Raw genomic sequence first — 27,617 nt, forward strand, 5'->3', positions numbered from 1 at the left:
TCATCGAGCCACTTGAAGAAACTATCCCTCCCCTCCATCAAGACGCACAAGACACTGAACCAAAGGATATCTTGGCCTCCCTACAGAAGCTGATTATTCGGATCTATGTAATGATTTATCCCACACCATGATCCCATATTGATACGAAACTTAGAAAGATTTAGTCAATAAGTGGATAGATTTGTTCAGGGATATCTGCGTTGGCGTCAAACATGCGCAAAAATTCACGCTATCAAAGCAGAGAATCACCGTAAACGGAATGATCGTTTCTCACGTGAAGTCACCCTGATTGTTTGTTTTTAAAGGAAACGACAAGCATACCGACTCCGAAAATATCCGCAACCAAGAGACCGAAGTGGAAACGAACGCTGACATCCTCAGTATATCTGGAAATGTAAGTATGGGGACGTGTGGGCCTCGGGTTTGTTCGACGAGAGCTCGTGCTAAGCTAACCAGCGCGAGCCTGCGCGTGATTTCATTGCTAAGTATGAGGCTTGTTGTGTAACGAGCGAGCTGACACACAAGCGCAGCTATAACGATATTAGACTGACATTACCGCCCACTTTCCGTTTATATACAACAAAGAACCACTGTTGTTGTTATCATGTGTATGTTCAGAGTTTCATTGCTTTTGTTTGTCCAGTAGCAGCGACAGACAAACAAGCTCGCGTCAGAAATAATCCTATCGGCTCGTGCTCACTGTTAGTAAGAATTCAGTGCATTATGTAATCACCTCGACTCTTGTCAGCTTTCCTTCTGTTTCTCTCGTATGTTTGAAGCTTTTCTCACTCCAACTTGACGCTTCATTTGTCCTTTAAACCTACAAAATGTGTTGGCTCACATTCCTCCTTGGTTTCAAGCTTAACGTAGTTGGTTACTTTGCAAGGACGGCCTGATTTATGCTGAAATATTTGCAGTTTAGTTCTTGTTTAGCCTCCTAATTTATATTATTAACTCAAATTATTTAAACAGCTAGTTTTCCTGTAATACAACATAATGTGATAACTATCTAAGATAAATTGCTGGTTATATGTCTCCTAACTGACATTAGGAATAGCTAAAGCTTAAATGTATGGCGAGTATTAATTTGGTTCATGATGATTAACAACATTTTTACATTATATATCTAACTTAAAGTTGAATGGTGGCACTGAGTTACTGTCTTCTGTTCTCCCATTACCTCAGTTTTGTGGTGCATGTACATTCATCTTTGTATCTCTGATACAGTTTTTAAGTACCATTTCTGATTAGAAATTTCAGGTCTTAATTACATAATACATAATAAATCTTAATTAATAATACAGCAAACATCACTCGGGTCTAAGCATTGTGCATACATGCTTTAACATGTATAGTTTAGTGGCCTCTTGCTAACTTTCGCAAGTGCCGTTTCATCTCACGACACGTGTTACGACTTTAATTTGTTATCTTTTGCTTGACTAAATTTAACTGCATTGGTCATAACTTTTAAAGTTTTGGAATGTGTTCTCAGATACAATGGTTTGGGGTCAGTAAGATTTTTTTTTAAATAACTTTTTATTCAGCAAGGATGCATTAAATTGATCAAAAGTGACAGTAAAGCCATAATGTTAGAGTAACTGAAACTTTGACACACTGCTCATCTGGAAAGAGATTAAAGGTCTGATTATAACTGTAGATAAAGGGCTTTGGTCATCACTTGTTAACCCAATTGGTACAACTGTGGACTGTAGACATGACGACAGCAGTTAACGTATTTTCTTTATCATGATTTAACACTGTGTGAAACTTTGACCAAGCCTGCTGTTCAGAGAGAGTGCTGAGTTTGCAGTTCATCTTATGCTGATCGCTACAGGATGGATCTGCATGAGTCGGGAGTACAGCGTAAGAAAAGCAGATGAGGGGACCTCTTTCTTTGCTCAGTGGCTTCCTTAAAGTCCGTCCAGTTCTGTAAGTCAAAGAAGTACTGGCAGGAACCGAAGCACGAGTCTGCCATTCAGATCTCTTGTGATAGAGTTGGAATGGCGAGCTCTGTGGGAAAATATTAGGGCACTTAGGGTGCGTGCTTATGGAAGTTGTAAACTCCCTCCTTTATCACTTACTGGGGTTGTTAATGGGGTAGTTGATGTGAAAATGAAAATTTTCATCATTTAAACTCCCTTTATGTCATTACAAACCGGTATGATTGATTTTTCTTCTGTGGAACACAAAACAAGATGATAATAGTTATTCACAATATCATATTTTGTGTTCAGCAAACAAAAACAAAGTCATACATGTTTGGAATGGAATTAGGGTGAGTAAATGGTGACAGAATTTTCACTTTCAGGTTACTGCTATGTACTGCTGTGGGTTGTCACGCTACCAAAATTTCGGTAGTTGCTACCATTACCAGTCAAGTTTCATGGTTCTTGGTACCAATTTTTCAGATTTCAATCCTGCATTGTCACTCCCAAAACTTTTTAGCAGCATGAGAAATAACTTTTCAAATTATGATTGGGTTATATACAGAAAGTGAGCACTCAAAGTTTCTTTATATTCAATGTTACTTCAGTTCTGCCGCAGCACAAGTTCACTGACTGAGTGAAAGCTCAGATTATAATAATAATAATAAAAAAATCAGCCTATAATGCTCAATAAATCTTATTTACATTGTCTTTTTATTTTGTTGGTTATAATGGAACTATTCGTGAGCATGCAGAGCTCACGCTGAATAAATGTATTCATGGTTTTCAGTCAGGCATTTCCATCTCAAAGGAATAAAAACAAAAATATGTGAACAAAATGCAAATTTTTGGGAAATTGTGATCCATATACAGCACCTGCTGCAACATTTCAGTCACTAAAAACAGCAGGACATTCTAAAACGCACAATGTGAAAACAGTACCTTAATGTACTAAAACATGGATATTAAAAGATTGAATTTGGTCTTAATTTCATTGTCTTATATTAGTTCTCAGTACAAACCTGGTAAAAATCACTATTGGTCAATGTAGGAAAGCCTTATTTTACCCTGCAGGTGGGCGTTCCTATAAGGGTGTGACGTCACATGAAAAACTATACTGTGTCGACGTGCAACATGCAGACTGCTAGTAGGCAGTGTCCGCGGTCATGTTGAGTATCAAGGCAAAAGCTGAAGAAGAAGCAGCTTGTCGTGTACGTTGTCAGAGAAGCTTCAGCAGTGATGGCGGCAAGTAGGCAACGACTTTTGTTGCAGTTTGATGGCACGTGTCCATGGAAACGGAGCGTTTTTTCATTCCTATGGAAGTTGAAAACACTCGCTCTTCCGCGCCAGTTTTTTTTACCTGAGGGAGGGGTTCTAGCAGACCATTCGCAGCGCTTGCGGTCCGCGTAGAATTGACATGTTGATACGCCATATACTCGACGCAGAAGTATGAATCAGCCTTATGAATTGAGTGGATTCTTGAACTTAAATTCCACCGATTGGCCATTGTGTTCATACGCTCAAAAACATGTCTGTGATTGGCTTCAATGCTGCAAAAGCATGTTGTAAATAGAAACCTTTGATGCTCTTCACAAAGCGCTCACACAAATACACGTGGGAGCACTTGAAAGCAGCCCCCTATCAGCGGGTACTGGATTAATCCGGTGCTCTGTACTACTGGTACTGCGGAAAGGCTGGTGCCATTACTTTTTAATATTTAAGTATCAACTTGGTACCAAATAGGGCTGGGTAAAAAATAATGATATGAACAAAGTCTCAATTTATAATTCCGTCAATTTTATTAAGAAATTCTAACAATAAATACTGTTTTGCCGCTCTTTAATGTGGTGTGACAGTTCGAAATCGAATCATGAAATGTGTCAGTACCCAGCCCTTGCACTGAAGTACCGGTACCTTGACAACCCTACTGCTGTGGTTGATATGTGCATGCATTCATATTGGTTGGTGTCATTACATGGCAGCAGACAGAAAAAGTTAAGAATTTCTGTATACCTTTCATATGTTGTCCTCTGTTGGATTGAGACTATCATTTAAAGTGCTTTTTAAATGTGCATCATCAGTTTGATAGTCACATGTAGCACTCCTAATTTTCTTGGCATGCTCTTAATATGCGTATGGGTCACAATCAGGTCGTGTGGATCGCCCTCTTATTGCTGTCATCGTGCTGTCACCGCTGAAGCAGCTCTCCAGCTCACAGGCTAATGTCAGGGGATTAATGTCAGGAGGCCCGAATAGGTGGTGCGTGAGGACCACGACAATGTGTGAATACATAGATGATGTTTCCTATGCTTTGAGAGTATTTGTATGTTTTATGGGTTTGGCAGGGTGGTGTTCAGAATGACTCAGGATTAACTCTTTCCTCACCACTTCCCTGTATGTGGGTGTGTGAGGCGTGTGCGCCTGTGTTTGTGCTAAACGTCTGACGTAAAGAGGAGCTGTGGTTAGGCCTAGCCTCATATATATTCATATATTACTGTTAACCTCGATATTACTGTTTTTACTGTATTTTTGATCAAATAAATGCAGCCTTGATGAGCATACGAGTCTTCCTGAATCGTTTACAAATATTGATGGTAGCGTAAATTTGTAATTTTTTTTGCTTCAGCTTGAATTTGACTATTAATTGACTATTAACTTCATTTTAAAATTTCAGATTGTGTTCTCAGATACAAGTAATTGTATTTTTCACTGTATTCTTATGTTACAGTCTCAAGGTAAAAACTTCAGCATGTTTGCTGGTTGGATTTCAGATGGCTTGGTCCATTGCTTTACACCTTAATGGAATCCACCAGCTGTGTTTTGAGAGCCGCAGGTTGTGGATTATTTCTGAGTTGGCTTTATGGGTGGTTCAGTAAAAGCGATAGCTCAAGTAGCTATAAAAAGCAGGTTCAGGCACCCTGCCTTTGATATGCAATGATGGTAAATTCACTAATGGATGTTAAGTAGCCTAACCATGTTTGAAATCAATAATCATTTCTTATGCTGATTATTTGATTCATAGCAATGCTACTACAGGGTTTATCCCAGTTGATAATACTTTTATTGAATGAAATGGTTCTGCTTTGTCTTAAGTAGTTTGTATAGACTTAAGTGGATATTTTTGCGGGTAACAGCAGGTTTGCTTGGTTGACTGGCTGATGTCAATTAATTGGACTTTTTTCATTAGACCTTGATTCAGAAGTTACATTGGTTACTAAAATAAAGTCTCTACATATTCGCTTGGCCTCTCTTAGTAAATCTATACACCTTTAAGGGATACTTCACCCAAAACTGGATATTACTCATCATTAATTATTTGCTTATCCTCATGTCTTTCCAAATCTGAACAACTTTCTTTTTTTCTGTGGAACATAAGATATTTTGAGAAATGTCGTTTTTTTTTTTTCTTTTCTTTTTTTCATCTATATTTTGGTTTGTTTGCCAATATTCTAAACCATTATGAACTTTCCTTGTTTTGTTTTTTTAATTATTTGACAGTGGTTGAAATTATTATGAATATTATGATGAAATATTGCCTTTACACTTTTGTCAAAGTTTAGAGCAAGTAGAAGATCATTGCAGTGCTTATAATAGAAGCATCACTGGTTTTGGGATGTGTTTGCGATGGCGTCTTCATGACTCCTTTATGAAGATCTTAAATGGTCTTGTGTGTCGTGCAAACAAAGTTTCTCTTTCTTTCTTACAGTGCACAGTTGTCTGTTTCTCTGTTCATGTTGTCTTTTTCTTCCCCACCAAACCATAGGTTCACATAGGAACTTCTCCTTTGCGTGCCTGAGCACCACCATTGTGCCGAGAAGGAAACGAGTGTCTGCTGCGAGTGTGTCTGAAAGATTTGCAAGGTGCAGAATTTTGAGGGAATTTGGGGATGCCATTTTTTTTTTTTAACCTAAACAACTTTGAGGACTTATCAGCAATGTTTGTTCACACCGCAAAATCAGTTTGTATTCCAAATGGAACTTCTGTTTGCACTACCACTGCACCAAGTTGCTTTGGCTCACTTACCGTTTTGTGTGGCTAATATCAGACATTTAGTGAAGTAAGACTAAGAAAGCTGTATTTTAAAGAAGTGTTGCATTGTTTAATCTGTAGCAGTGCTGCTAGGTATCTGTTTCTGATCTTACTGTAGTCTAACCCTCAGGCGTAACGCCCACAGATCGTCTGATGCATATTGCATACAAAAATGGCAAGAGCTCGTCACTACCAATCTTGATTGGCTTCTGCCCAATTTCTAGGAGTGAATTTGAGCCGATAGTTGGAAATCTTTCTACGTGGAAATAACAGTACTGAGGTCAGTGAAAACAATAAAAATGAAAAGCACATGTGGTCAATATGCAATTGCAAAAGAAAAGTGAATTTTTGCTTTAAGTATTGTCATTTTGGGACAAAAGTCACGACTTGAATGTTTTTTGAATCATAGGTACACAGTTTGCTTTGAACTTTAGCTCAAATGTCTCCAGCTCCTACTCAAGTATGTTGCTTTGCTGTAACATCAGCAGGACTCAGTATTGCATGTTTGTTGTACCTCCTATATACCTTTTTGTTCACATGCTGTGATCGCAACTGCTGCTCCTGCGGAGACCAGCGATTCCCACAAGATGATGCTTGTCTCTTGAGTCGTTCAAAGATTTCAAATAAAACCTGGTTTTGCTGAGTCTCCAGTTGTGCAGTGTCTAGTACAAAAGAGTTTTAGGTAGTTAATTGTCATTAATTTTGAACTTTCCCTTCCTTTTTTAACACCCTTGGTTGTCTCTTATTCGCCTTGCACAGACCTTTTAGACCTTCTAGCGAGCAGACTGTCAGCTCACACCCTCGTGGTTGTGTAAGCTTGCCAAAATCCACTTCCCTCTTATGCTGATACAATGTATTTTGGCTGTGTTTTTGCAGTACAGGCCTATGCTTCAGGTTTCACCGTGTGGTTTTGATACAAATGACTGGCCAGTGACAACAGTTTCGAGGGGAAAGATGGCGAGAGTTTGTGGTTCCAACTGTGATAGGGTGGTGTGGGAGTTACAGTGCGTCTATGAGGGGCCGGATAATTCGTACAGTAGATGTGAGAGCTCTTCTGCGCCTTACATGTGTGCATGGGGAGAGGAACCCGACGTCGCATCTTTCATCCTGCCTCCAGAAGAGCAGAGGCCACATATGGTGTGAGTGATAGAAGAGGGGTAGGTTGTCATTCTCCAAACTCTGTGTTTACTCAGCTGAGGCTAGCTGGACAGATATAGCTCTCCATACAGGGCCTCGTTGCTCTTTTGTTTTGGTGCCTTGGTAATGCAACACATAGTCCTTTAGCTAAGGGAGTGCCCTAAAACCGTATGATCTGGGTTCTTTGTTACACTCTAACCACAGAAACACCTCTTTGTAACGGTTCTTGTGTGCTATCTGTGAACCTCTGTCAGAACTGCCTCATGTCTCCACTGACTTGATAACCAAACAATGACGTAACTGACTCTGTTACTACATAACCTGCCTATAAATGCACATCATGCATCATAATCTGTTTATAAACCTTTCAAAATTTGAATATGAAATGTTATTTTAGTTGGACAGGGAACATAAAGTAGCTGGAGCCACTGTACAGCACTGCATACACTGCACACTGAGTATGGTTGGGCGATGTCTACCAAATTGGCATCAGACGTTGTCCGCAGTGAAACATCTTGAGTTTTCACATTCGTGTTTAAGCGTTAAGCTCAACTTTCATTGGAATGAATTAAAAACGCTCGCTCTACTCCATGCCAGTGGACACGCACCGTTAGAACTACACGATGCCAGCTCATCATTGTGATGTCTGATAGATAATGGCATCGTCTATCGGCCCAATCCTAATACAGAGGAGAGGACTGCATTGGATGTTTTCTTGGATATTTTCAGTGATTGATTTTAAGGTTATGTGTTAGTCTAGCCAGTTTAAATTAACAAAATTTTGAAGGCGAAAAAGGTCCATTGTCTGTTTTCAATAGTGTAGCGATTGTATAAAGCACAGCTCACACCAAAATCACTTTCAAACCAAGCAGCTTTCTGTTGGTCAAACACAATCCATGTGACCAACTTGAATATATGATATATCTGAAAAAAGAGCCAATCGCCAATTGGTAAAGTCATTGCGTCACTGCAGCTGCCGTTAGAAGCTCTGTATGCTGTAGAAAGAGTCAGTGGTCTGAAACGTATGCTTAGGACTGACGGTTGTTGTCAGATTTCATTGGTGATTTCAAATATCAAATTAAATCATATGGCAACCGCTAAAAAAAAAAAAAATCTGACTCTGCCGTGACAAATCATGATCTGTGCATCACAACTGTTAAGAGTTCTAAAGAGAAACTGAATTTGGGATTGCATGCTGTCTGAAAGCAGCTTTCTGTGTGTGCACGCCTCGGTTGTGTGTCAGTATTGTTCATCATATCAAAACAGAAAGCTAAGTGGTTTAGTCAGAATCCTGTCAGTAGCTGACTCTATACCAGAGGTTAAGCTCCAAGCATGTTTTCATGCAGAGCTAAAGCGGAAATGTGTGGGGGTCATTTCATGTCCCAAGAAGATGCAGAGCTTGCAGCTAGGTCACTGAATGAAGCTAAGCCCTGTTTAGAGCATGGCACTGGAGTTGCTTGGTGACGCCACATTGTTTACTTTATTTTTAGAATGGAGTCTTGTATAGAAAATGGGGGGAGAAGTCATAATTGTGCCCCAACAAGATTGGAGGGTTGGAGGAGGTTATGACATCAATTTAGACCTTTAAAAGGACCTATAAAATGTCCATGTACTTGTATACACTTGGCCTAATTAGGCTAAGAAAAAATACCCCCCTTAGCATCAGAATATATCACTTTTTTTTTTTTTTTTTTCAAACATCCTTATGAATTATCAGTCATCCTTATGAATCCTTATTGTGTGCTACAGCGTTTCCTACATAATTATTTAATGCATATGTGTGGTTTTGTTGTGCTGTTTGTTTGAATTTTTATTATGCATTTAGTTTATTATGCAAAGCCTGTCCTTAATTGCATGTCTTATACAGAACATGTAATTGCGCAGATTAGTTTTATGATCCTTTAGTAGGACTAAGTAAAATATTTTCAAATTAATTCAGCTCTCTTCTTAAAATCTCATGACCGTTTTACTGTATTTTCTGTGGCTATGTGAAAATTTATGTTTATAGTGCCTCTTGTCCTGCTGATGCCTACAGAACTATGACTCAACTGCATAGTTTGGCTTTGTCAATATTATTATTATTATTATTATTATTATTAATATTAATAATAATAATAATAATAATAATATTTTTTTTTTAATTAATATTTTCATAATCTATCATGTTTTCTGCACCGCTTTTTAGCAGATTTTTTCAGGGCCATGGTAAAAGAAATCATTTTACTTTGTGTTGTTAATTTGAATTCTTTACTGAAAAGCCTGTGTCACAAAGTAAGACAAACATCTTTCTATTGAATTGTTGGAATTGAATCAATATAATCAAATGAGGAAATCTACATAGCCACAGATAACTAGGGGTGGGAATTGCCAGAGGCCCCATAATATGCTGTTTTCACAATACTTAAGCCACAATATATTATTGCAATTTTAAACATTTTGCGATATGCTGAGTATTGCGGTAACATTGCGATTGATCTTTTTTCAGCTGCAATTACAGTTGTCAAATAAAAATGTTTGAATATTTCAGTGTTCAATCTGTTTGGTTTTTACAATAAATATTGTTTTAAAAGTGACCTATAATGCCCCTTTCACAAGATGTAATATAAGTCTCTGGTGTCCCCAGAATATGTCTCTGAAGTTTCAGCTCAAAATACCCCATAGATCATTTATTATAGCTTGTCAAATTTGCCCCTATTTGGGTGTAAGCAAAAACGCGCTGTTTTTGTGTGTGTCCCTTTAAATGCAAATGAGCTGCTTTCTAGACAATGCTTTTCAGACAATGACGGAGAGACTCAGCAAGAAGCTACAAATTTTAGAGTGCATCTGGACGTTTCTGAATGGTTAGTGGATACATGTAGTTGCTGTGGAGCTGATTCAGCTTATTGACTAGCATGTGTCATCATGTAAATCTTTTGTGTAAATCCAGTGTTGAACTGACCCTCATTTGTGAAGCAGTCCGGCGTAAAATGACGGCATGGGAACAACACTCTACTACAGCAACTCTTCCTCTTCTCTAAAGCAGCCCATCATGGCATCGCCCCCTTTGTTGCGTGTTCCCGGGGGCAGGGTTTATATAAATTTTTGAGTTAGTGATGTCACCAACCCGGGAAGAAGCTCATTGTAGTCCCTACCAGCCGTTTGTTGTAGTCCTTAAATGGCGAATTCTTTAAAAGAAAATATCTCCCTTTGCATTGAACTTTGAGCATCGTAACTTTACAGATGTTGTTTATGCTCTAACAGCAACATTACACAATAACTAAAGTTAAAAAAGTGAAATCATAACATATGAACCCTTTAAGCAGTTTTACAAAGAACAACCTTACTAACACCCTAATGAACAAGTCGAAGGTGACAGTATTCAGTTATGAAATGTTATTATGTGATTGTGCTGAATCATTTATATTGTTACAGGAAAATGCATGAATTTGCCATTAACAGCGTATAACTGCTGTCTGTCTTGTCAATCTTGTTTTTGTATTATGAACGAGTGCACTGGCAGTGTAGATATGGCATTATATAGACGGCTTCTTTGATTCTAATCTTGATGCTTTATACTTGAGTAATGTTGGTTTTGAGTGTGTGCTGCTGGCGAATAACAACAAACTCTTGCTTGTATATACTTGTGTACTGTATACATTTTTTTTTTTTGCTCTTCCTCATCGTTCATTCGTCATCTTCGCTTTTTTTTTCACAAATTTCACAATTTTTTTGCAGAGCTTTATTTTGCTTTGTTTCTACTAAGATAAAGAGACGTCCACTCTTGCATTGCATACGTTTGTTCGTTTTGGGGGCGGAGCAATGAAGGAAGGGGTGTGTTTGTTTGGGTTGATTTCAAATATCAGCAGTGTTCAACAATGATTCTCAGAAATTGCTTACTGCACCTTTAAGTACATGTAACTTGCTTCATTGTTCATTGGGAAATTATATAAATAAATCTTAAATATAACCTGTAATTAATCTATGGCCCTTCCAGCCAGGATTAATACATCTGTGTTTATACATAACATTTGCAGTAAATTCCATTTCAATTGAAAATAATTTCTTTCATTTAGTTGTACCAGACATACATGTTTAATCTTGCCTTTGGTGTGTGTTGAGAAGATAAAGGTAAACTGTCCAGTTTCAACCATCCCTTCCTCAGGTCCACATCAAGCCACCTTTCCAAACCCCCCTCATTTCCTGCTGTTGTGCCTGTTTATTAACGTTTGATCTGATACGTTTGTGCATTTACTGCACCTGGTCTTGTGCTGTTGTTTTGAAGCCCAAGCATTAACAAAGCTTCCTCTCGAGTGTATCTGCCATGCTAATGGCAGGGTTTGATCAAAGCGAACACTGCATGATGGATCAGCCCATTTACTGCTGACAGAGATCATCCCAGCCTCAAGGCCTTGGAAAGAAGAGGATCTGACAAGGACGTCTGAACATGAATGTTGGAAGAAGCCCCGCTGCCCCGCATGAATGACAGCCATAAGGATGCAGCACTTCGACCCTGCCCGCTTTCAGAAGCAAGTAACCCAATCTGGGTTTGAAGGGATATAAATAGAGTCATTCTCAGAGGGGGTGGACCGGCCAAACCGACAGCCTGGCCAGCCGAGCCATGACACTGCACAACAACCTGTGCCCTCGTCCAACCACACACACACACACTCCAGCTCCCAACCACCTTTTTTGGTCACATGCCTTCCATGCCTGTCGTGTGTGGAGTAGTGAGCAAAAAGCTGTCTGTGGGCACCACCCCTCTGGGTAAGACTAGTTTAGTCCCTGATGGGCCACATGCTCGGGTTTGGACGAGCTCACGATCCTCTGAATGCTGGAACTTTCACTGGATCCTGGCCTTGCTGACCGCTGCCTGTTCTCATTCTCCCAATAGATAAACAGACCTGCGAAGAGGGACGCTTCAAGAGAATGAGAGAAACTGTAATTTGACCTATCCCATGACCCTGCCTGTAATATCTATTGGCAAACCTTGACTTACTGCTAGTTAGTAGCCTACTGTTTTTTTTTTTTGGGTTTGCTAGGTCAAGGTCCCAAGCTGTGATCGCATAGCTTACGAGGCGGCTCCCATTCCATTTGTCTAATGGCTTATTTGGGCTTGTAATACATTTCAGTGGCTATTCCTGGAGTCATGTAATGGTCTTATGGTTGAGGTTTGCCCAAAGCGGCTTAAAGCTGCTCCACACTTTCTAATCCTGCATTCAGATGGGCAATCAGACTTATGAAAAATACATTTTGCCTTCTGTCTTGGTAGTAATCAATAATACATTTTTCCTCTGGCTTTGTAAGTTCTGCTAAACTCCTTTTAAAGAGCGTTTTGCGTGCATGCGGCGGTTGTGCGATACACGCATTCGTTTGATGTCAGTGTGTGTGTGCTTGTTATGAGGATGAGGTAAAGATAGCCAAAGCCAGTTTGTTTGTTTTTCCAAGCGTGGTTCATGGTAGAGATGACACTCGAGATGAAATGTGATGCAGGAGCTTGAGTTACAGTCGGACACACCCCATCTATCTGTGTAGTTTATGTGTCCAGAAGCCTTTTTTTGACATCCTTATGCTTTCATTTAGGCGCTGCTTCTCTTATAATACTATGAGGAGTTGGATCCAGGAAACTTTCATTCATGCTATTTCTCTGAGCAGCCCCTTCACTGAAATCCTACGGTCATCCTTACAACTTATTGTTTGAGAATGAAGATTGACCAACATTGTTTATACTGTAACAGATATCCACTACTTCAGTCAATCAATCAATTAATCCTATTTAATTGATTTTGGAACTTAAGTTCATGCAACATTGGATTGGAGATTGGAGTAATGCCTTCTGAACATTCAGCTTTGCCATCATAGGAATAAATTACTTTTTAAAATATATTAAAATAAAAATGGTTCTTAAAGGGTTAGTTCACCCAAAAAATGAAAATTCTGTCATCAAGTACTCACCCTCATGTCGTTCCACACCTGTAAGACCTTCATTCGTCTTCGGAACACAAATTAAGGTATTTTTGATGAAATCCGAGAGGTATATGACTCCTCCATAGACAGCAATATAACCACCACTTTCAAGGTCTAGAAAAGTATTAAAGACATTTTTTAAATGGTCGACGTGACTGCATTGGTTCGACCTTAATTTTATGAAGCTACGAGAATACTTTTTGGGCGCAAAAACAAAGCATAAATAACGACTTTATTCAACAATCTTTTCTCTTCCCTGTCGTTATCCTTACGCAGTTGACAGAGTAAGCACAGTGAAGGCTTCTGTGTTTACATCCGAATGCCGATTGGTCAAAGCTGTACACGTGAGCAGCATGACGCATGCGTGTAATTGAACCAATGCAGTCACGTCAACTGTTTTAACGATGTCTTTAGTACCTTTCTGGATCTTGAAAGTGGTGGTTATAGTGCTGTCTATGGACAAGTCATATACCTCTTGGATTTCATAAAAATATCTTAATTTGTGTTCCAAAGATGAATGAAGGTCTTACGGGTGTGGAATGACATGAGGGTGAGTAATTAATGACAGAATTTTTGGGTGAACTAACCCTTTAAATTTGTAGGGGTTTTTTTTCCCACAATAATGCTGTTTAGTGTATTTTTATCACAAATGCAGCATTGGTGAGCAGAAGACTTTTCAAAAAAAAAAAAAAAAAAATTCTTTCTGACTGCAACTTTTCTCCATTTGAACACACCTGCTCCACATCCACCAATTTTACATTGAATTGAAAAAAATAGGTGTTTCCTAGTGCCTTTCATGGTGGGTTATGATGGTATGGGTCAAGATAACCAGTGACAAGTCAATGTGTTCCACTTTTGCAAAGAATTTCTCATTTAGCGCCTTGCTAAATGTTTCAAATGTACGCTATTTAATGTTATGTTATTTATTTTGCTGCCTACACAGTGAATTATGACTGATGTAGTTCTCTAATGCTTGTATACTCAATGTATTTAATCAGTCTTACTGGACATAATTGCTGAGGCTTGTTTGAAATATCTATTTGCTTTTGATGAGTTTTTGGCAGTTTGTCTGTTATTATCTTCGTATCTGCCATTACAGTAGCCTTTAGATCACATCAAGATCTGTCAGTAACTCAGTAGGCAGTTGTCACTTTCATAGCCTTCATTCTCATACGTTTATACATGCACTGTTGAACAAAAGAGGATTGATGGCTTTGTGTAATAATAAAGAACACTGTTGTCAGTGCTACGGCTTTGCTGGTGTGCTCAAGTGTTTGTTTGGCTGATGTCCTAAAAAAGCCCAACCTGTGTTTGTGGATTAAATTACCAGTAAATCATTTAGTATAACATAGCATGATATTGTTAAAGGGTTACTTCACCTAAAAATGAAAATTCTATCATTATTTACTCATCTTATGTCATAATTAAAACACAAATTAAGATATTTTTAAAGAAACCTGAGAGGTTTCAGGTTTCATTTAAAATATCTTAAAGGGATAGTTCATCCAAAAATGAAAATTATCCCATGATTTACTCACCCTCAAGCCATCCTAGGTGTAAATGACTATCTTCGTTTAGATGAACACAATTTAAAAAAAAAAAAAAAAAAAAAAAAAAAAAATCCTGGCTCTTCCAAGCTTTATAATGGGAGTGAATGGAGGATGAGATTTTGAAGCCCAAAAAAGTGCATCCATCTATAATAAAAGTAATCTATATGGCTCCAGGGGGTTAAAGGGTTAGTTCACCTAAAATTGAAAATAATGTCATTTATTACTCTCCCTCGTGTCGTTCTACAGCCGTAAGACCTTCGTTCATCTTCCGAACACAAATTAACATCGTTGATGAAATCTGATGGCTCAGTGAGGCCTCTATTGAGAGCAAAGCCATTCAAACTCTCAAGGTCCATAAAGGTACTAAAAACATATTTGAAATAGTTCATGTGAGTTCAGTGGTTCAACCTTAATATTATAAAGTGCCAATATTGTAATGGCCAAAACAATACTTTTTGTGCGCCAAAAAAGAAAAATAAAGACTTTTCAATAATATCTATATGGGTCGATTTCAAAACAATGCTTCGGAGCTTTACGAATCGAATCAGTGAATCGGAGTTCCAAAGTCATGTGATTTCAGCAGTTTAGCCGTTTGATAGGAGATCCGAATCACTAATTCGAAACAAAAGATTCATTAAGCTCAGAAGCTTCATGAAACAGTGTTTTGAAATCGGCCCATATAGATATTGTTAAAGTCGTTATTTTGTTTTTTTGGCGGACAAAAAGTATTCTTGTCGCTTTATAATATTAAGATAGAACCACTGAAGGCACATGAACCGTTTAAAATATGTTTTTAGTACCTTTATGGGCCTTGAGAGTTTGAATGGCTTTGCTCTCAATAGAGGCCTCACTGAGCCATCAGATTTCATTAACAGTATCTTAATTTGTGTTCTGAAGATGAACAAAGGTCTTACGGGTGTAGAAAGACATGAGGGTGAGTAATACATGACATTATTTTCATTTTTGGGTGAACTAACCCCCTTAATAAAGGCCTTCTGAAGTGAATCGATGGGTTTTTGTAATAAAAATATTCATATTTAAAACTTCATAAACTATAATAACGGTCTTCTGGCAACGAACGTACGTGAATCTAGTTCCGGTGGAAGAGTGACCTCTGACCCGACACATGACGCATAGACGAACGCGGAAGCGCAGAGGATAAAGGAAAACAAAACACCGTTCAAGAATTGGAAGTCTAAAACGAAGATTTTTGAACCACGAGAGGTGTCTACTCTCACCTAAGCTTCTGCTACTCCTACATCCTATGTCACACGTCGGGTTAGAGGTCACTCTTCTGCCGGAACTCAACTTGTGTACGGATGTTGCCAGAAGCCAGTTATTATAGTTTATAAAGTTTTAAATATGAATATTTTTCTTAAGCACCCATTGTTTCACTTCAAAAGGTCTTTATTAACCCCCTGGAGCAGTCTGGATTACCTTTATGATGGATGGATGTGCTTTTTTGGGCTTCAAAATCTCGAGCCCCATTCACTAGCATTATAAAGCTTGGAAGAGCCAAGATATTTTTTTAATATAACTCTGATTGTGTTTGTCTGAAAGAAGATAGTCATATACATCTAGGATGGCTTGAGGGCGAGTAAATCATGGGGTAATTTTCATTTGTTTTTTGAACTATCCCTTTAATTTGTTTATTGACGATTAATCAAAGTCTTAGTGGAACGATATGGGGGTAAGTAAATGATGACAATTTTCATTTTTGGGTAAACCGTGCCTTTAACCCCTCAAAATGCGCGTTGTTGTAATACTTAAGCATCATACATTGCTTTTTGTCATGTAAAGCAACTTTGCATCACCTTTTCTCTTTCAGACGGTGTCCTGAGCCATGGGGGCCTTCTTGGACAAACCGAAGACAGAGAAACACAATGCTCATGGTGCGGGCAACGGTCTGCGCTTTGGCCTTAGCAGCATGCAGGGCTGGCGGGTAGAGATGGAGGACGCACACACGGCCGTTGTGGGACTGCCGCACGGCCTGGATGACTGGTCCTTCTTTGCGGTGTACGACGGTCACGCTGGCTCCCGTGTGGCCAACTATTGCTCCAAACACCTGCTGGAGCACATCATAACCAGCAGCGAGGACTTCCGTTCAGGCCCTGACTCTGTGGAGGGTGTTAAAAGCGGCATTCGTTCTGGCTTCCTGAAGATCGACGAGTACATGCGCAACTTCTCGGATCTACGTAATGGCATGGACCGTAGTGGCTCCACGGCAGTCGGTGTGCTGGTGTCCCCCGAGCACCTTTATTTCATCAACTGTGGAGACTCCCGTGCCGTGCTAAGTCGTGCCAGTCAGGTCCGGTTCTCCACGCAAGACCACAAGCCGTGTAACCCACGTGAAAAAGAGCGCATTCAGAACGCAGGAGGTTCTGTGATGATCCAAAGGGTGAATGGTTCTCTGGCTGTGTCACGCGCACTGGGGGACTATGACTACAAGTGTGTGGATGGAAAGGGCCCCACTGAGCAGCTGGTATCTCCGGAACCGGAGGTGTTTGAAATCCCACGCGTTTCAGAAGAGGATGAATTTGTGGTGCTCGCCTGCGATGGCATCTGGGACGTGATGAGCAATGAGGAGCTGTGTGATTTTGTGCGTTCTCGGCTGGAGGTGTGGGATGATTTGGAGAAGGTCTGCAACTCTGTGGTGGACACCTGTTTACATAAGGTGAGATCTCAACAGATGTCTTAAAAGAATAATTTCTACAAAATTTTAATTTCAGTTTACTCACCCTACAGCTTTTTTTTTTTTTTTTAATGCAATATCCCAAAATGCACATAAAAATAGGTGGATGGAAACATAGCTAATGCTGCCTCGTGACTAAAGTAGCTTCACTACTGAATCACTACATTATATTTCTCAGCAATGAGGTGGTAACGTTGCTGCTTTTGAATTAATTAAACTTGCAGCTTCATTAGAGAAATGCTGCACAGATGCAGGTAATTCTCTCTCTCTCTCTCTCTCTCTCTCTCTCTCTCTCTCTCTCTCTCTCTCTCTCTCTCTCTCTCTCTCTCTCTCTCTCTCTCTCTCTCTCTCTCTCTCTCTCTCTCTCTCTCTCTCTCTCTCTCTCTCTCTCTCTCTCTCTCTCTCTCTCTCTCTCTCTCTCTCTCTCACACAAATAACTGTAATGTTACCGCACTACTTTATCTCTTCAGTCTTATTTAAAGCATGCAGAATGCTACCTTTAATGAGTGATAACGGACAAAAATATCATAATGGCAACAATGTGATCATGGTATAAGCGGGATAATCAATGGCTAGGTGTGCATTATTAATTAATACTATTAATTTTTACAACAAAATGTTTTGAATGAGTCAGTTGTGGCTATGCAAGCAAGTACAGGTTCGTCTATACAAGTCATTTTTTTTTCTCTTATAGGACATCATGGCTTGCTTGCACTGTACTTCAAACTGCTAACTTGCAAGCAAGTTCGAGGCTGTTGCTTGAATCTTTTTGACTGACTTGTTAAAAAAAAACTGTTAAATCAGTCATTTGTTTACAAACTGGACATCACAGTTTGTGCGGTTTGCTGTGTGTCAAATTGAGTAAATAATGACATTTTTGGGTGTGCCCCCCCCCCCCCCTGTTTTTACCCTAATGGTGTACCCTCTTAGTCTATTTCTGTTTTACATTAGTTGTACAGCTTTATGAAGTTGAATCATTGAGTCTTTACATAATCACTATAGTCTCATTAGACAGACCAGCTGTGTGTAACTCGTGATTCTATAAAAACAATCTCTACTCTCTTTCTACATTTTCTACGGTGCATTTAAGTGTTTCATTGTTTTGTTTTGTTTTTTTTTTGGTCCCATGGCATTCAAGAATCCAAAACCCCTCCAATACCCTTTCTGAAAAACACATGAGCCCTCTGCCTGTGTTGACACCAGCTCTCCAGATGATCAGACAGAGCCAGGGACCTAGTGAGTGAGGTCACAGCTCTGGATCTGGCATGAATTTGCTCAAGTTGATGTCAGGGCTTTCCGTATTAGTCTGTAACCTTCGTCTTGCTTTTTCATGATGTATGGCTCATATATACATTGGAAACTAAGCTTTATTCCCCCCCCCCCCCCCCCCCCCCCCCCCCCTTCCTCTTGGAAGATGTTTCTCTTCGATGGTCTGCTTAGTGTCTAAGTATGAATAGATGTCACAGATTTCCATCTGAGATAAATATTGGCAAAATTGGAAGCGGTCTAGATTTATAGTGGTTTACAATAGAAGCTTGTGGTGTTATAAACACTTGCTTGACAGGTTGAATCTTTGTCCAGTGAACAGCCTTTTTTTTTTTAACCTACAATCTCTTTTTTCCCCTAACCAGGGAAGCCGTGACAACATGAGTGTTGTTCTAGTATGTTTCCCCAATGCACCGAAGGTATCAGAGGAGGCTGTCAAGAGAGAGGCCGAGTTGGACAAGTTCCTGGAGGCTCGTGTGGAGGGTAAGAGGTGGCACCTGTTCATTTATCAGCCAGTTTTCTTCTTTTGTCCATCCAGCATTGTGGAAATGGCCATCTTGTAATTCAAATAGTCTTATTACTAAGACCTTAGCTTCAACCATGTGGTTTGAAAATGTAAGTGCTGTTTAGATTGCAGTACTCTTCTCCCTCTGTTTATTCTCTTTCAACATCCTGGCATGTTCTGAACTGTCTGGAGGCTCGTAGGATCTTTCCTGGATGGGGAATATATTAATTCTGAAAAAAAATATTGTATTTTCCACTAGATATGTAGTCAGGACAGCTGTGATGAAATCGGTTTGGCGTTCTTTCTCCAGCTGGATGTTATTTTTCTCACACTGTGTCTATAAGTGGGATGGCTGATCCAATGCCTACACCATTTTCACAGCAGTAGTCATGGTGGAAGAAATGCTCCTTGCTTCCATTTGCACACTCTTCCATTATCCCCCATTTGTAATGTAATTGTCTTCCTCTGCAGAAATCATGGAGAAGTCAGGGGAGGAAGGCATCCCAGATCTAAGCCACATCATGCACAACCTCCGCCCTGAGAGCATCCCCAACCTGCCACCGGGAGGTGGTCTCGCTAGCAAGTACGAATCCAAAATTAAGTAACATTTGTGAATTTCTGCTGATCGAAGCGGTTTTATAATTGCCCTACTATTGTATTAGGGGTGGGAATCAGCAGACACTTGGCGATGCAAAATTATATTGATATGATGAGTAGAAATTATAGAGTGACTTGATCTTAGGGGATGCATGATTTTGGTCCAAGATCTTTTTTTCCCCCAATATCTGTTGATATTGGACATTTAATTGTGCATGCTCTTTTTTTCTATTTTTACATTTAGATTAACTCTTTATTTCTAGAGAAATGTCTAAATGATTATCCATTTTTCTTATTGTAAACATATGTTAGACATATGGTAATGTTGTGATGCCTAAATTCACTTAAATCATTCAAAACGATTGAGTTTAGTTTTTGTTTTGTTTTTCTCATTGATTTAGATGCAATAGTATAGAGTTTTGATTTGAACTATCTATCAATTATTGTCCATAACATGAAAATAATTATAGGCCTATTGGTATCATCCATGATTGTATATTAATTAAATATAAAATGTGAAAATTATATAATATTTTATCATGTTGCTGTATATCAAATTATTTTAATGTGGAAGTTAACTAAAGATATTGATTCTTGGTTTGAGAATACAGCTGTAAAAGGAACATCGGTAACACTTTACAATAAGGTTCATTAGTTAACATTAGTTAACTACATTTAGTTAACATGAACTAATGATGAACTGCACTTCTACAGCATTTATTAATCTTTGTTAATTTCAACATTTACTAATACATTATTAAAATCAAGAGTTGTATTTGTTAACATTAGTTAATGCGCTGTGAAGTAACATGAACAAACTATGAACTATGAATATCAGGAAATATATAGGAAAGTCCTTTTATTACCCTCTTTTATAACATGTAAATAAAGTGATTTATGCTAAATTTAAACATCTAAGGTTTTGCTGTGGACCAAATAATCTTTTCTCAGCAGAGTCTTCCTTAGAGTTTATAGAGTTCTGTCTAATCTGTGTCTCTTCTCTTCCAGACGTAGTGTAATTGAAGCCGTTTACAACAGGCTAAACCCACACAGAGAAGAAGATGGGGTGAGTGTTTCCTTGATTTTTTTTTTTTTTTTTTTTTTTTTTTTTTTTTCATATAAGAATTAAAAACAAAAGGTCACTTGAGTCTTCTTGCTTAGACTTAAGTCCATCCATTTACTCATCTTTTAATGCATCACACCTGCAAATATTTTGACTTTAATGTAGGTCTTGCTGACGCTACCTCTTTTATGCATACATTTACTCCCTTGATCATTTGAGAAATGATACATTTAGTAAGTGATTAGCAAATGTCCTACTTAGGCAAGTGTAACTGGTACTCAGAGATAGCTTTATATATAGGGCAGATTAAAGATCCAAACACCACTATCTTTAAGAGCAGTGCCTCTGCATTTAAGATGTAAATGCAAGGCTTTTTTGCAGGCCTTGGCTTTGTTTGTCCGTCTGTGCTTGTGCCACTCTGTAATGGTTTGTATTTGTGTGTCCGCATCTTGGTAATGCTACTTCAGCAAGTTTATTGCTCCTAAGACTTGTGAGAAGAGACCAGTGTTAACAAGCTCCTGCATCTTTTGTACACTCGCGCGCGCACACACACAGACGAACACACATTCGCTACCACTTACAGCTTATTTTGTCGCTCCTCAAGCGTGCTTCTTTCTAAATGAAAGGGCAATGTAAGGTCATGGGCAGGTGGCCCGCTCTAAGCGGGGTCTCTTAACCTGCTCTGTCCACTGACACTGGCGTCTTGCACCAGGACAGCCAGGGGGGAGCAGCCGGCGGTGAGGACGAAGAAGGCAGCTCCGCCACCGCCCAACTGCTGGAGGCACTACGACAGTTCCGGCTCAGTCACCGAGGCGAATACCGCCAAGTGCTGGAGCAGGCGCTCTCCACTTACCGGCTGTCCTGTGGGACAGGTGCCACGACACGGACCGACCCCCAGGAGGAACCTCGCTCACCCCCACCGTCCCCGGCCACTGAACCCCTCAGCTCTGAGGAGGGACAGGACGAAGCTGCCACGTCACCATCTCTGGACAAGATCTCTGACGCCCCCACTGCATGACCCTAATTAGGACCCACTAAACCCAGCCCTGCTATATCAAACCCTTTTCCCCAGATTGCTAGGTTGCTTTTGGCAACGAGCAGTTTCAGTGCAGGTTTTTGGTTGTCTTTATGGATTTGTAAATAGCACTTTGGGTGTTTTTGTTTGGTTGGTTTAGTGAGCTCTGCACACAGTAAAAGTCGCATACAGAGGAAGTTTTGCGCAAAATTCTTATCACTAAAAACCTGCTCTGCAACTGCAAGTGAGGTTAACCTTGGCATATCCCAGCTCTGTCTGCAGTAAGCACTTTCTCGTATCTCTGCACTTAGCCTAGTTTTTTTTAAAAATGAGACCTGGATGTGTAATCTATTGAAGGGTTGAAGGGATAGTTCACCCAAACATAAAAAAATTCTGTCACTTACACACACTCATGTCATTCCAAACCAGTATAACTTTGTTCTATGGAACACAAAAGAAAATATTTTGGAAAAATGTCTGTTTAGTGTTTTGTTTAGTGTTTAGATTTCTTTTGATTTTTGTTTTTGTTGTGTTTGTTTTGTTTTTTTGTCCACATACTGAGTCATGTTTTGTACCCAATTGACTTTCATTACATAGACAAAAAACATTCTTAGAAATATCTTTCAGCAGAAGAAAAAGTCATGCAGGTTTGTAATGAACCTTGAAGGTGAGTAAATGATGAGTTTTCATTTTTGGGTGATCTGTCCTTTTAAGGAGATTTGAATACTGTCACACACCCCTGAATGATTTGACCATCACCGTTTCACACCCAAAGAGTTTACCCATGTAAGTAGTTGGGAGTGGGAATGGTTTAAGTGGACAATCTGGGCTGTGCCAAGAATACACACAACTGTTTGCTCTCGTGCCATGCGATGCATGTGTACTCCTTATCCTGGGTTGTCTCGTGGTTGATCATAGTTATAGGATATTAACGTACTGTAGTAAACATCAGGTACGGCTTGATTTGTGCTCTTTAAGTAGTGTGCTTGTGTGTGTGTGTGTGTGTGTGTGTTTGTGTGAATCAAATGTTTGAAATGTGATTATGCGAGATGATTAACTGATCAAAAGCAATTCTTTCACCATTTAAAAGGGAACTCTAATGCTGTGTGTGTATATATCTTCCTCTCTCTCCATATCTCTTCCATATCGATTTATAATTTGAGCTGACCTCTTGAATATGATTGTCCTGTGTCTGCTCTTTGAGTGTTCACAGTTAACTTTACTATCCAGGTGTGTCCTTGAGGAAAAAGCACAAAATGGAAATGCACTGGCTTTATAAGCATGGACCGTATGAGATTACAGAAGCTTACACAATCATATGTTCTTGCGAATTCTCATTTCTCCTGTTGTGCTGTTTTATTCAGTCAATGACTTTACATTTGCAATGTAAAAGGCATTTGTTAAAGGGGACAATACAGACTGCATTACATAAGAGAACTTACTGCAATCTACACATTAGGCAACGCTGCTACATGATCATTTATGAATGTCTGTACTCTGCAGTATTTGCACAGGGCTTCTTATTGCACTTATCTTATTCTTATGACCCAGGTTTTTGGAAAGCAATCTAAATTCTGTCCACATGGATTGTGTCATACCGCAAGAAATCTGTTCCAAACTGCTTTTGTGTTGTTTTCTTTGGCTGATTTATCAAGCCATTTGAAGCTGATTACTTTGATTTGGAAGTTAATGCATAATACAAACTGTGTAATCTTCTTAACAGTTAGAGTAAGTGCATGCATAATGCTGCCATTGTTATATTAAACTCATGTTACTAATATACCCCCTCAGCAGTATCGAAGAGCTTTACTTAATTGTCCATTGAGCAGTATTTCCAGGGCAAAGGTTTATATTTGTTTTGTTTCACGCTGAAGTTCTTTGAACAAAATAAATCAAATTCAACTATTGATATCTGTCTTGGCTGCCATTATTAAATGTCATCACTTTAGTGGAGTCATTTCTCATTCTGTGAGATGACACACCACACAGAATGCTGATAAATGCTTTTTATGGCTTTTGTAAGAACTTGTGCGCTATTAACTATCATTCATACTCCGATATTTCCATATGTACTCCCATATGGCTAATGTTTTTACTCATGAGCTCAGTGGAAGCTTGAGGTAAGTGAGCTTCAAATGTGCATTAATCAGTTTTCAGGCTGGGGAAAATTAGTTTTCTTTTCAGATGGAAATGCATCTTTAAATCATAAAAGAAAAAAAATGCTGGCCGATTGCAGAGTTTTTTTCACGCATTTTGTTTGTAATTGTTTTACGTTTTCATTAGCTTTTTTTTATTATTAAGTGTATTATGTTTATTGAGTTTTTTTTATGAATGAATTCTACTACTCTTATTTTAGTTGTATGCAGTTATTGTTATTGGGAAGATTTTTTTTTTTTTTTTTTTTCTGCCTACATTGGGGTGTCACCTGTAGGTTAGAAGGCACCTACACCTTACTGTTCAAAAGTTTTTGGGGTCTTTAAAGAATTTTTAATGTGTTGAAAGAAACCTCTGCATCCAAGGGTGCATTTATTAGATCAAACAGTAATATTGTGAACATTTTATTACAATTTAAAATAAGTGTTTTCTATTTAAATGTATTTTAAAATGTAATTTATTCCTGTGATGGCAAATCTGAATTTTCAGCAGCCATTACTTCAGTGTTCAGTGTCACATGATCCTTCAGAAATCATTCTAATATGCCAATTTGGTGCCGAAGAAACGTTATCAATCAACTGCTTTTTTTTTTTTGGAAACTGAGATACTTTTTTTTTTTTTTTTTTTTTTTTTCTTCTCAGGTGTTTTTGATGAATAGAAATCTCAAAAGAACAGCATTCATTTGTAATGGAAATCTTTTGTACTGTCTTTACTGTCACTTTTGATCAGTTTAATGCATCCTTATGATAAAACTATTATTTTAAAAAACGGAAACAAAAACATACTGACCTGAAACTTTTGAACGGTAATGTATTTTCTAACAGAAGTACGTATACTACGTAGTTAGTGGGTAAATGTGTTTCTGTTACGTGGAATTATTAAACAATTAATAAGTCTTCCTTTCTCTCCTGTTCTTGTCTCTCACACCCTAACACGTTTCATTCTGTTTCTTTTACTTCCCCGATTCTCACTAGTGAGTGCTCTACCCTTTTAATTTTTCTCTGTTTGCTCATTTCTTTCCCTTTCTTGTTTTCTCCTTGTCGCAGAGCGGAGGTGACCTAGACGACCCCTGGTAGCCCGAGCAGCCGACGGCTTCTGAATCCACACGAGAATGTCCTCAATTCACAGAAGAAAACCCTTGCTCACACACTTTTTTTGGTTTCGATTCGGAGAGCGTCATAGGAAATGTTAAACAATGAGTCTGGGAATACATACGCTTGTTTTTAAAGATGAGAAAACTACAAAAATGTTAATTTTTTTTTTTTTTTTTTTTTTTAGAACTGCAATGTATGGTAGAGAGATTTATTTTTATTCCCCCCATCCCCCTCCCTCCTGAAATCTGTGTCGATTACGAGCAATGACGAGACTGCTTGAGCAAAAGTTGCTGGATGCTAATTTGGAGGCATGAACTCTGAACTCAGCTGGAGGAGGGTGGGGCCAGCGGGCTCTGAGAGGGACAGGGACCCTCGTTCAGACGCGGCTCTTTTTTAACCCCTTCACACCACGCATGTGCAGCTTTTTGGAGGCATGATCTCTTGTTCACCGTTTCTGCCGCCCTCTACTTTAACCCTGCGACTCTTACAGGCTCTACCCGACCAGCTGGACAGCAGCCACAGAAATGTAATGTATCTGTTGTATCTGGATTTTTCTTTTTCTCTTTTGGGGCAGAGGCGACTTTCTTCTTGTGTCATTCATTTTGGTGCTTGCTGTTAAACACAAAAATTTTAAAAAAAGAAAAAGGACACTCATTTTGACAGCAGGAGATTATGGCAAACCCAGAACTTTATTTGGAGGAACTTGTCACGGTGACTTCCTTATAGTCGCCCCAGAAACATTACATAAAAACTGAACTCCTCTTCTTCTGCTCTGTACTCTTCGTCCCCAGCTCTTCCCACCAAGTTTCTCCCATCAGCTTGCCTTCTGGTTTGTGGTTTTCTCTAACAAAATAGTTGAATTTAAAATAGTTTCCCCCTCTATCATTTTGACTCAGCATTTTTAATTTTTTTTTATTACAGATTATATGACGTAATTGGTATTGTTTGATTGCACTCACATTTGATTATGAAAAACAAAAATACTAAAAAAAACTATATGAAAGAGAAACTATGAGAAGGTAGAGTATTTCTAAAGTGAAACTGCAGAAATATGTATGTGTATATAGCTATATATATTTTTTTTCTCCTTTAACAGCAGAGTGAAAGAGTAGGAGGGGACGCTCTCTCTCCTCAGACTGGCTGATAGGTACTTGAATATTCATTATGAGTGGTTCTGATGTTTTTTTTTTTTTGTTTTTTTTTTTTAAATCCTTAATGTGGGATTGTTTTTGAACCGTGCCTGTAAAAGGTGAACCATGCTGTAAGGGTGTACTTACAGGACAGTTGGCTATGGATGAATGTACCCCTTATTCACACTGATACACATTACATATACCTTCACGCACCCATTTGTACATGCTCATGCGTAACACTTTCATATGTGCATTTATCGTTTGATTAGCTTCATTGTATACATTCATGTTCTTACTCCATTTACTTCACTTTTAAGTTTTTTTTTTTTTTTTTTTTTTTTTTTTCTGCCCTGTCCGTACATCTGACACAGACAGACATGCTCTGGAGGCCTTCTTTTATTCCTCCCTTTTTTTTTTTCTTTTTTTTTGTTTATTCATTGACTTCACCTGCTCTGGTGTGTAGCTTTAAAATGAGTGTGTAATTGAATTTTATGAGATGGTTGTTTATGTATGTATATATATTTTTGCAGTTTTCCCCTCTTCTGGTACACATAATTTGTAGCCATATGCTGGAAAGCTTAATTTTAAGATAAATAGATCGAGTCCGTTTCCAGTTTGAGATGGTAAAGAGATATATTTTGTGCTGTGAGTGCTCAAGGACATTCATTTGCGTTGTGTATATCAACAATTATTGATGCATAGAATAATTGAGACAAAGTATTTTATTTATTCCTGTTGGCTTAAGAAGAGAGGGTTTCACCAGAGGGGGAAACTACTGTCCCGTGTGTTTTGGAGAGTGTGATCAAATTCTCTTGCTCTCACGTCCTTCCTCTATTTCTCTCTTGGTTCTCTCTAACCACCCGACAAGCCCATGTAATGAACGTCCCCAGTATGATGTTGTGATGTTTCAGTAGCAAACAGTGAATATGATCTGTTCTCCTCAATAAAGGATTGCTAAAGTTTGATGTTAACGCAATGACTTGTTTAAAATGTGTTATCTTGCAATATTCCAGGAGGGAATGAAGGATTCACACCATGAATCATTTGCTGAAAGTGAAATTACTGTTACTGTTTTTTTGGTTTTTTCCTCCTCAGGAAATCTCTATCCACCTTATTTTCAATGCAGTAGTCGTTTTCTGTGAAAGTGTGAGACTTCGGATTCATTAGCTGCTGTTGAGTGCAACAGCATCCTTCCACGTTTTCAGCGGCCTTGGTTCCTGAAGTATTTTCCCAATCTTTTTTATTTTTAAAAAGTGTTTGTTAAAGATTTAAGCCATCGGCCAAACCAAGTAGCTACCATGTGATTCATAACATTGCAAACTTGAAGCAAGAAAGTATCTAAAAATCTGACAAAAAGACAAATGTACAAGACTGTGCTTAGCGACTTTAATGAGAGAAAGAACTACAGTTGATTGTTTGTTTATTGCAGAATATGCTTGTATATACACTGTAAAAAATTATTTTCATGATTTGACATTTTTTTTCTTGTCAAATCAACTTAGATAATTAATTCA

The 27,617-nt window shown here is 38.7% G+C and overlaps 1 protein-coding gene across 5 annotated transcripts; it reads left to right on the forward strand.

Moving 5' to 3' along the window:
• Positions 1-14: 14 nt before the first annotated feature.
• Positions 15-27,074, forward strand: LOC127523637 (protein phosphatase 1B-like). Of its 5 annotated transcripts, XM_051914581.1 has the most exons (7): positions 15-394; positions 5,689-5,785; positions 16,413-17,258; positions 18,908-19,025; positions 19,519-19,630; positions 20,653-20,710; positions 21,420-23,629. In XM_051914581.1, exons 3-7 carry the CDS (start codon positions 16,428-16,430, stop codon positions 21,723-21,725), a joined length of 1,425 nt encoding a protein of 474 aa, XP_051770541.1. In that variant the 5' UTR covers positions 15-394; positions 5,689-5,785; positions 16,413-16,427; the 3' UTR covers positions 21,726-23,629. The 5 variants fall into 5 exon arrangements, with proteins under 5 accessions (XP_051770541.1, XP_051770540.1, XP_051770544.1 ...); XM_051914580.1 differs by lacking the exon at positions 5,689-5,785; XM_051914584.1 differs by lacking the exons at positions 5,689-5,785; positions 21,420-23,629 and adding an exon at positions 24,851-27,074 and having other exon boundaries at positions 16-394.
• Positions 27,075-27,617: the final 543 nt, after the last annotated feature.

This window comes from Ctenopharyngodon idella, chromosome 12 (assembly GCF_019924925.1).
Source record: "Ctenopharyngodon idella isolate HZGC_01 chromosome 12, HZGC01, whole genome shotgun sequence".
NCBI lineage: Eukaryota > Metazoa > Chordata > Actinopteri > Cypriniformes > Xenocyprididae > Ctenopharyngodon > Ctenopharyngodon idella.